The sequence below is a fragment of the Juglans microcarpa x Juglans regia genome, chromosome 7D (genome assembly GCF_004785595.1).
Source record: "Juglans microcarpa x Juglans regia isolate MS1-56 chromosome 7D, Jm3101_v1.0, whole genome shotgun sequence".
NCBI lineage: Eukaryota > Viridiplantae > Streptophyta > Magnoliopsida > Fagales > Juglandaceae > Juglans > Juglans microcarpa x Juglans regia.
Genome location: NC_054606.1, coordinates 7,658,986 through 7,669,486, shown reverse-complemented (window position 1 = coordinate 7,669,486; position 10,501 = coordinate 7,658,986). Strand labels below are relative to the sequence as shown.

At 36.9% G+C, this 10,501-nt stretch overlaps 1 protein-coding gene across 1 annotated transcript; it reads left to right on the top strand.

The window, feature by feature from the left end:
- Positions 1 to 4,056: 4,056 nt before the first annotated feature.
- On the top strand, positions 4,057 to 9,270 carry LOC121238091 (peroxidase N1-like). The gene is made up of 7 exons (XM_041134948.1): positions 4,057 to 4,080; positions 4,367 to 4,474; positions 5,634 to 5,779; positions 5,992 to 6,061; positions 6,182 to 6,288; positions 8,444 to 8,619; positions 8,864 to 9,270. Exons 1-7 carry the CDS (start codon positions 4,057 to 4,059, stop codon positions 9,268 to 9,270), a joined length of 1,038 nt encoding a protein of 345 aa, XP_040990882.1.
- The last annotated feature ends 1,231 nt before the right edge of the window (positions 9,271 to 10,501 follow it).

Below are 10,501 nucleotides of genomic sequence, written 5' to 3'. Positions count from 1 at the left end.
GGGAGCATTCAGATGAGGATGTCCACTCAACATCTGATGAGTCTGGCAACCTATAAGTACAATCCAGGAACTTCGTTCATTTAAGGTTGAGATATTAGGTTTCTTGTTCGAAATTCCCATTTGTATATAGACATATGACAATATGAGATTGACTTTGAAATTGGTATGTGTATATAGACAGTTCAATATGAGTTAGGGTGAAATATATGTTCTGATTTATTTCTTACCACCATGAAGAATTTCATTTTACCTGGCTCGAACTATTTTTTATGCAAGTAGCAAACAATCTTGAGAGTAGTATTCAAGATTTACAACATCCATACCTAAATTAAATAGTATCTAACATGTGATGTTTATTGCTTCAGGTTAAATTCAATACCGGGAGGCTGTGTGAGGAGCACTATGCATTATCAAGGTATATATACGGCCGACTCTCAGTTATTAGTTTCTCTATTTAAAGTCTCATAGTGTAAGGGTTAGTCTACCTAAAAGTAACTGAAAATGGTAGATAAATGACCTTGTTTACGAACCTGTCTGTGCATATTGAGATTATTTTGTATCAATTATGTTTTGAATTTATCCCACTATGTTATTAACTTGTACTCGTGCAGGTACCTAGCCGGGGCCCAGTTCAAGAGGCGGAGGCAGACTTCACGGTCTTCGAGGTGCAAGGCGTTATATCCCATACTCAGGTCATCACATCCGACCTCGTGGTGCGAAATTATCTTCATATCACAGCACGGAAGAGTGTAATCAATCCTCCTCGGATGATTCGACACAGCCCCCAAGTCCCCCACCATGTGTTGTACCAAGTCACGCGCCAGAACCTATTCAAGAACCCCCACCAAATACAGTGGAACAATCACCTACACGAGAACAAACTGGTGAGTATTTTTCCAATACTTTAATTTTGAAAGCAAAATCATGTTTGTATGTGTTATTAAGTGTGAATATTCCAGTTGATGTTAAAAATACTAATATATTGCACCTAAGAATACAGCTGCAGATGCCCCAATGGAGACTGAAGGAACGACTCAACAGAGGAGACGAACTTGTGGGCCATCTAGATGCATTTTCTTTGACAAGCTAAGGAAGAATGAGAAAGTGCAGTTGAAGATAAATGATGGTGAGACAGCCCCATGTTGTGAACACGCTTCTATGTTCATAACACGAATATCGTGGATTATTAAACAATACTGTGACATGAGTTACAAGCGTTGGTCGGATGTCCCACCAGCGATTAAAGAGGAGCTCATCGACCGTGTTTGGGTATATATACAAATTTGTTCTTGTGATTGTTTGGAAGTTGTTTATGTAGTATAATCATCATCTAAATAACGAGATGACACATTGATTGTTTGTATGCTGCTTATGTAGAGTGACTTTGTGTTAGATTGGGATCGCGAAAACCACCGATTGACGGTGAGAAAGGCCTTACGTAAGCGCTTCAACTCCTTCCACCACGACTTGCACAAGATTTATGAATCCTATGGAAGCCACGTAGAAGCGTTGGCTAATGGAACTAGTCTAGTGGACCCCATTGTATGGGTGAAGTTGTGTGAAAGGTGGGGCAGCGATGCCTTCAAGGTACAGATGATCTTTCTCACATACAACCATATAATATGCATCAATTTAATATGTCTAAATATTGTTGTGGCAAATATGTTTGTCTATTATAAGTAATTGTTCCCTAATGTGTATGACAGAAAATTTCAACTCAAAATTGGGAGAACCGAAACAAGCAGGCCATTAACCACACATCAGGACGTAAATCATTCGTCCGATTACTTGAGCAAAAGATATGTCTAAGGGAAAACAATCTTTTATTTCAATAGAATAGTGAAAATACACTTTACTTGGAGATTTTAGTGACAATATTACATTACTATCACTAAAGGTGGTTACTCATAGCTTTTGTTGTTCAAATGTCACATGGTTCATCCACAGAATAACGTTTTCTTATATTAAATGAGTATTCTTATACTCATTTGTCACACATGACAGCGCAATGAGAATGGAAATTTGGTCGACTTCTACAAAGAGACGCGTTGGTCGAAGAAAAAGAATGCATTTGTCACAGAAGCTACAGAAAGTAATTATGTGAGTAGTGCAGAAACAGCCGTTGGGGTCTATGTTTCTTTCTATACGTGATAATTTTATTAACATAGCACTAGCTGATTATTTCTTTCTAATCGTTGCTTTGTCAATGTGCAGAAGGAGATGCAAGGTAGGTTGGATGGCCTAGGATCATAGCAATGTAGTGATGAGGCAGCAACAATTGTCTTTAGGGAGGTTCTTGGCCATCAACCTGGATATGCACGGGGACTTAGGGAAATGGTCATCTCCGAGTCAAGTAGACAACGTGACAAACTTCAAATGCAACAATACATGTCTGAGGCTGAAAAGCACAAGAAAGATTCTGAACAATATAGGAAGGATGCTGAACAATATAAGAAGGATGCTGAAGCTTACAAGAGTCAGCTGGATGAAATGAGGACAGAGTTGTGGGAGCTGAGGGAGCATCAGATACAAAATGACAATCTGATGCAGTCTTTCTTTAGGGCTTTCCCATCGTTCACTGAGTCAGTTCGACAGACTCAGTGTAACGATTCCCCCAGCCCATAAGGGGCTTCTCATAAAAGGGCACATTTTTTGGGTGGTTTTTTGTGACACCGGGGAGATATGAACTTAGGGTGTCGACGTGTTGTGCTTTTGGGTGGTTTTGGACTTAGTCTACACGACACCGGGCTATATATATATATATATATATATATAGTATTATATATATATATATATTTATATAAATCTTGGATCTATGTCTACACCGGGGATCTGCTTGGATCTCTGATGGTCTGAAAATGGGGTTAGTATCATTTGGAGTTATCCACCATAAAATGTACTTGTACAAGTGAAGTTCTCAAATATATTTCTAGCAACTTGGTTTCCCAAACAGAGCTGAATATTAATGCTATTTTTGGTGTTTGCCACAGTTGCTCCTGTCGTCCTCTGTCGAGAAGAATATCTACGTACACTCAGTTAGTGGGATGTGACAGCTGCCTAAGGATCTTTTCTCAAAATATTCTATGGTGAGCCTCTTGCTGATTGTTTGCTTGTATCTTTTAAGTGTACTAGTTCGATATGGGTGATTTTATGATTATTTGAGTCGATGATAGAGTCCCAGTGTTTACTGATATGATTGGCGCAGTGACAATGAAAAGCTAGGCTAAAAACCTACGTAAGGATAAAGTTGGTTTAGTTAGAACTTGTCTCGCATACCACCTTTCACAAGAGTTATTGGTTGAAGCTGTTAGCTTAGGATGGAAAAATGTCTAGGGAGAGTGATCTTGATCCTTGGTTGCAGGCCCTGCTGGTTTTCCTCTTATTTGAACCATTAACTGGTTATGGTTGTGTTTAACGAAGAAAACTTAGTTTAGTTAGAAAGCTGAAAAGTTGGCATAAATGCCCTTTTTGCAAAGTGCTATGCCACACTATATACGGGCATCTATAGCACTCTGTTGTATTCTGGTGTGTGTACTTTGAAACATGAATTTTTCATGTTTGCCAACTTTTCATGAATTTTTCTATACGTTTTACAAGTTGACAAACCTTTTACTTTTGTTGTTTTGAATATGTTAGTTGATCTTATTTAGAGATGTGTGCAATGTCTGTAAGTATAACTGAGCCCAAGAAGAATGAAGTTGGAAGGCAGCTGAAAGAGACACACATGAATAATCTGAAGTGGTCAATAATATAGTAGCAATCTCTTTTTTGTGAAAGCGAAACCTTTAACTTTATGTAATGTTAAGGAGATTTATTAATCTGTGCATTGTGCCATAACCACTTCACCTTCATCTTGTAATAAGGTGCAAAGCTTTTTTTGGTAAAAAAATCTGTAACATCAGTAGGAAACACCAACAGCTAATATGAACACTTGGATAACCACAATGCCAGACTCCATCTTGGACCTGTAAATATGCTTTCCCATTTTTCTTCTCTTGGATTGATCACAGCTCCAGAAATTGATAGCTTTTATAAATATAGGAACTAGATAAATTAATGGTTCAAATTGAGTTTGCAAAGGTATACTTCTCTGCAGTTAAATTGAAATCACTTATAAAAGAATTGCAAAAAATATTGTATATTAATCTTTCTTATATCCATGGACCATAAAGGTGGCACAATTAAAGAATAAAGTTTCTGGAGGGAATATAAGATGTATGTCAAAGATGAGGAAATAAATCATTTTTACGACCGAGGGGTCTTTCTCATTGAGAACAAGTTCAAATGATTAGGGGAATATCCTCTGATCCATCCATTAGAATTTTCTATTCACTCTTATATTTCTTATTCTATATTACATTTGCAGGGTTCTATTTGGCATGGACTATTACTTATGCTCTCTTTGGTGATTTATGCAGATGAGTTGAGGAAGTTGCCTGCAGTTGAGCTATCCAGTCTTCCTTTAATACTCAAGGTTAAAAAAGATGCTTTAGTTCTATCTTATTTTATTGACTGTTTTAAGTTTCATACTCATTTCTTATTCCTTTTGGGCTAATTTAGGATGATGTAAGTAAGCTTCGCTAGCTTGCATATGACTTTATCTTGATATCGGTGGCATTTAATTTTGGTCTTGGTCTCTCTCTCTCTCTCTCCCCTCCCCCCTTTCTTTAAATCTTAATTTTCTGGTTACTTATTCCTTATATATTAATTAGCTAGTTTTAAGTTTAAAATAAAATGATTACTTATATATACTAAGCTAACTATTAAGGAAAACTTATTCGTTTCTGTAACACGCTCTCCATTCTATTTAGTTTGTAATTGGGTGGCTTGAATAGCATATGGAACTGCTATTCCGTAGCCAAGGATCCACATATTCCCTCATGGCCAAAATTGCTGGGGTAGCCCAGAAAAAGAATGAAAAAAAAGGCTGCTCTGAAGAGGTGCCCCAAGTCTCTTTGGCTGTATAGGTAGCATGTTTTTTGTTACATCTGCCACAAAGTTTAGGCTGCCAACCGTCAGAGATCTGACTCATCTTTATTACTTTATATGTATGCAACTTTTTTTTGCCCAGTTAAAAGGCTCAGTCTCAACTCAATTAAGCAAAACCAACTTTATCCTTACGTAGTTTGATGCTTGGCTCCTATCCATTGCATGCATTTGCTAATTCAGTATAAAGCTGTCCAGTGGGACCAAATAATTAAATTTGTATTTAATTATATATTATAATTAGCCAAATATTCATTGATCAACAAGTAGGTAGGTATTAACGAAGATGTACGTTGTTAATCCAACTTGGCTGCGTTAACCTTTGATTGCTAATTATTACCAAAACAAGAAAAAGAAGATCATGAACAGTTGGTTAATTTTCTAGTCATTTTCAAGCTAAGCTAAGCCTAATTTGTTTTACAGACCACCTATATAATATATATTATTAGTCCCTGCCTATGGATATAAGGTCTTATTAACTCTTAATTAAGTTCCAGAGCTGATGAAGGACTCATGGCGCCAATCCTCTAATACCATGATCATATAGCTAGCTAGCCAGATTTGCACCATTCTCTGCGAAATTATAAGAAATACTATTTTTCGTATAATTATATATACGATTAATGTTTCTAATTTGGTTATTCCAGAATTTAAACCTTCTGAGAATGAGACATGATCCTACATTGGATATTCAGCATGCCTCTCACTGGGATAATTTACTTTTACAGGGAGGAAGAGGTGGGCATTATGACCGGAAACATTGTTTGAGGGTCTATTCGCTGGGATATCACAGGTATGCATGAGTTCAGGCCATGTGCAGTTGCATCTAATTTATTTGGGTTAAAATTTGCTTCCATAAACATAAGTAAAGAACACAAAAAGCCGCCCCATTTGGAGTGCAAAAACTGGTCTTAGTTGTAAGCTTGGTTTACTATTTATTCTTGTTAGCCATGCTCATTGGGAAAACCCAAGGGTACCCTAATTATCTTAAATGTTCTATTGCAGTTTGTTGCAACATATTTTCGGTCATGTTATGGCTGCAATTGGAGGAAACAGTGCTGGTCCAGGTATTTTGGTGCTTGAGTTCGATTTGTCTTCATAAGCTACCACCTATGTATTAGTTGGATGGGTTAGTACATGACATGGGACTGATGCCTTTCATTGTTTCTACTTTTTCCAAAGTGTCCCTATTAAGGTGAGGAGACCTAGTGCTTACAACCCATCCCGTGCTGCAACACTTGGTCCAAGCCAGCCCAATCCAGTACTGAACCTGGCTGTTGTTGGGTTAAAGTCGCAGGATCTGTACATGGGCATGAGGGGCCATATATATAGCATTTTTGTTGGGGGGGTTTGTTTGATATTGGTAATTTTATTCTCAGTGGATAGTAGAGTTGAATACAAAATGAGAAATGACTGTGATGGTTATTTAATATGAATGGATATAGCTCAATTTGTATATGAGAATACAATAAATACACCACCCCATTGTAATACATATGAGTTTGGATTTGTTGATGGGCTTGGATGTTTGTTGATGGGATTTTATTTTGCATGTTATATCGATGTTCAACTTTCATTTCCTGGCAGCCATTGATTATGAATGTTGCATTTAGGAACAACTAAAAACCAGGCCTAGAAAGAAGATCAGGCCCAGGAAATTTAAGCACGAAAAATCTTTTGCGGCGAATTAAAGCCTTCGCCGGTGACTAATTTATCGCCGCTAAATCACTTTCACTTTACTAAGTCTACACCAGCGATGTACATATCGCTACTATAACCTTATATCAGCGATATAAAATTCGCCGCAAAAAAATTTAAATACAAATGACTAAATTACGGCGAAACTCAAAATCGCTGTCTATAATTAAAAAGCGGCGATATTCACATCGCCGCTAAAGGGACATCTCCAATTAACGGCGATTAAAAAGTCGCCGTAAGTTATCATTTGGCAGCGATCTCATGTTCGCTGGTAAAAGTGACATCTCCAATCTCAGCGATAAAAAAATTACAGGTATTAATAAAACCCGGCGACTATTAATCGCTGCCAAATGCACCTACACAGTTGAAGTTATATTACGGCGATTTTGATTGGTCACTGGTAAATATAATTGGCAGCGATATTTTCACTTTTAGCATAAAAAATTAGTCGCTGCTATATATCTTTTCCAGCGTTTAACAACTAAATCCTATATTGAGTTTGCGGCGATTAAGTACATTAAGCGGCGAATAAAATTTCGCCGGTAACAACAAAAATATGGCGGCGAGTTTTTGGTTCCGTTGGATTAGATCTAAAGTGGGGCTTTAATAACGGCGAAATAGCAGCGGCTTATTTGTCGCTGGCATAGACGTACGCCATCGATTTTGTGGGTATAGCCAGCGATACATAATCGCTGGTAAAAGTCTTTAACCTTGTAGTGTGGTCTCCTTTATGTTGTGACAAGAGAAAAAATCTTTCCATTCAATGTAGAACAAAAGTCTTATAATAGTAGAATACTATAAACTCGTATCACTCATCCAACAGATTATCCAATAACAATTTTGATTTTGATAGAATTAGATCCAAACCAAATCCTACAACACCATATATATATATATATATGGTATGCTTGGAGTTACGTTAGCGTCGTAAAAGTGTTTAAATTGTCTCAAAAAGTTTTTAAATTACAAAATTAAATTGTTTGATTATTATATAAAGTACGTACTTTTTAATCTAAAAAAATAAAAACCTAAAAATACGTTTCAAGAAAAGAATAATTTGATGTTTTTCGACAAACCTGTTTTTTCAAATAATGTAGAACGTAATTCCAATTTTAAATAATACTTTCAAAGGACAAAGCTACCCATATAACTTTAAAATATTTACATATTTACCCTGTGGTCTTATCACATGCACAACACTACCTCAAATGACTTTTTTTGTCGTTTTTATTACAAAAGGTACTTTTTTTTTTTAGAAAAATTTTATATATAAGCCTCATACACCACACACTATCCTTTTTGTATTTTTTTAATTTTTTTCTCTTACTAAATATGTGGTATATGGATGATGAATAGAAGAATTCAATTGTTTTAAGAAAAATAAACCTAAAAAAGAATTTAAGAAAAAATTGTGGTGTGTGGTGTGTGAGGCATATGAATAGCAATGTTGTTGTTGTTGTTATTTTTTTTTTAATATATATATATATATATATATAAATTGTTTCCAAACAAATGTCAGTTGTTTAAAAATACTTTAGACATAATATTACCAAACAATAAGTAACTTTTTAGTAGTAAACTCATTACTTAAACTCGAGAACTAAAATCATAAAACTAGAAACATTTGAAATGAGAGCATTTGAAGTCATACTCCAGTATAAGCATGTGTTTGTGATCATGCACACACATATAAGAGCAATAATCATGCATGAGACCTTATATCCATATTATATTGATCACCCATCAATTGTTATTGCAGACCAGGCCAGAGCTGGCAGGTGCCTACTGGACGCAGAGATGGCAGGGTATCATTGGCCTCAGATACCACCAAATTGCCTGGCTTTGGAGACTCTATTGATGTTCAAAAGCAAAAGTTTGCAGAAAAGGGTCTCGACACCAAAGATCACCTTGTTGCCCTCGTTGGTAAGAACTACTTAATGCATATCTGTACACAGTACTCTTAATGATTACAGATACATGATTTTTGGTTTTGACAAATAGAGATTTAAGCTAAGTTAACTATAAAGTCAGGACATATAGATGGACTGGCTAATTATTACATAAAGTCATCAACTTCAAGCGTATATGCATCATCTCAACATTCACGTAGGGTAAAATACGCATAGCATTTCAATTAATTACTAATTGCATGCATTTATGTTACTATATATGTAGGTGGCCATTGGAACAGCAGCATGTCAACTCTTCAGATACAGACTATACAACCTTACTAGTACTACAAGCGAAAATGGTGCTGATCCTACCATTGACCCAACTTTGCTGCGTCAACTCCGAGCTCTCTGCCCACAGAATGGCACGGGAACAAGGCGTGTTGGTCTAGATCCTGGTAGCCAAAACACATTTGACTCGTCTTACTTCAACAACTCGAGGAATGGCCGTGGAGTACTCGAGTCGGATCAAAGGTTATGGACTGATTCCACCACAAAGACTTTTGTTCAGCGTTTCTTGCAGGGAGCGAATCCCTTCAATGTGGAGTTTGGAAGGTCCATGGTGAAGATGAGCAACGTTGATGTTAAAACAGGTACCCAGGGTGAAATTCACGAAATATGTTCTGCAATTAACTAACTGATCATCAGAACTCAGAGTCTCAATGATGCAAATTTGGAGGCTGATACCAATGCGGAAACTGCTCCTTGAATCGTGGATGATGGAGGCTTATGTAATTGTTAAAATTCTTATTTCTTTGTTTTGAAATATTGCTGCTTAGTTGGTAATTCTTTCCTAGTTTATTTCCTAGATTGTAGCATTCTATGTATTCCTTTCAAAGAGGGTCAAATGGAAGTAAGAAATCAGTTGTCATTTGTTGATGAATTCAAATTTTGGAGAGATTCCATCCACAGAGAGACTCTGTTTTTACTTCTTTTTTCCTCTTGGATGTCAATGTGAGGTTGGCCTTGGAGGGTTTACACCAAGTTTTGGTATCAGATAAAGGTTTCCTTCCTCAAGGAATTGGTGTCTCATGCCTATAACCCGTAGTGGTAATTCCTACAACATGTCGAATAACCAAAACCCAAACTGACCTACCCCATTTGCAAGAACAAATCACCCAACTCACATCTGTCCTGGAGCAGATTAATCATAGGTTGGATGCAATGGATGAATATTGAACTCGAGATGAGTTTGGACCTCACAATAGGAGAGTGCGTGGTCCTTTTCAGGAGGATGTATTGAACGATAGTGAAGGGGAAGTAGTGGATGAAGAATATAGGGAGATGGACAGGGAATTCGGTGATTGTGAAGTTCATTTTGGGCATAACAGACGAGAATTTCACAGAGGACGATGAGGGTGTGACATTGACCATCATCCTCTTGATGAACTAATAAAGAGGATGAAGGTGGATGTTTTAGATTTTTTTTGGGAAATTGGAACCCAATGCATTTGAGGATTGGTTGACGACCATTGAAGATTATTTTGATTAGTTCGCTATGTTAGAGGATAGAAAAGTTCATTATGTCTGAATGAATTTAAAAGGGCATGCATGGGCTTGGTGGGGTATTGTGGAAGAACAATTACGTCGTGCTTGACATGCGCTAGTTTCTAGTTGGGAAGAGATGAAGGAACGGCTGAAGGAAAAATATTTGCCCATTGATTACGAACAAATTATGTTCGAAGAGATGCTATAGTTGAGGTAAGGATCATTGACTGTTGATTAGTATACATAACGTTTCCATGAGCTGACTGTCCTTAGTAAGATTGTGGAAAATGAGCAACAAATTCTCGTTCGATACCGCACGGGTTTGCGTAGTGAATTGCACAAAGAAATGCTGATTGCGCGACTCATCAACGTTGAAGAAG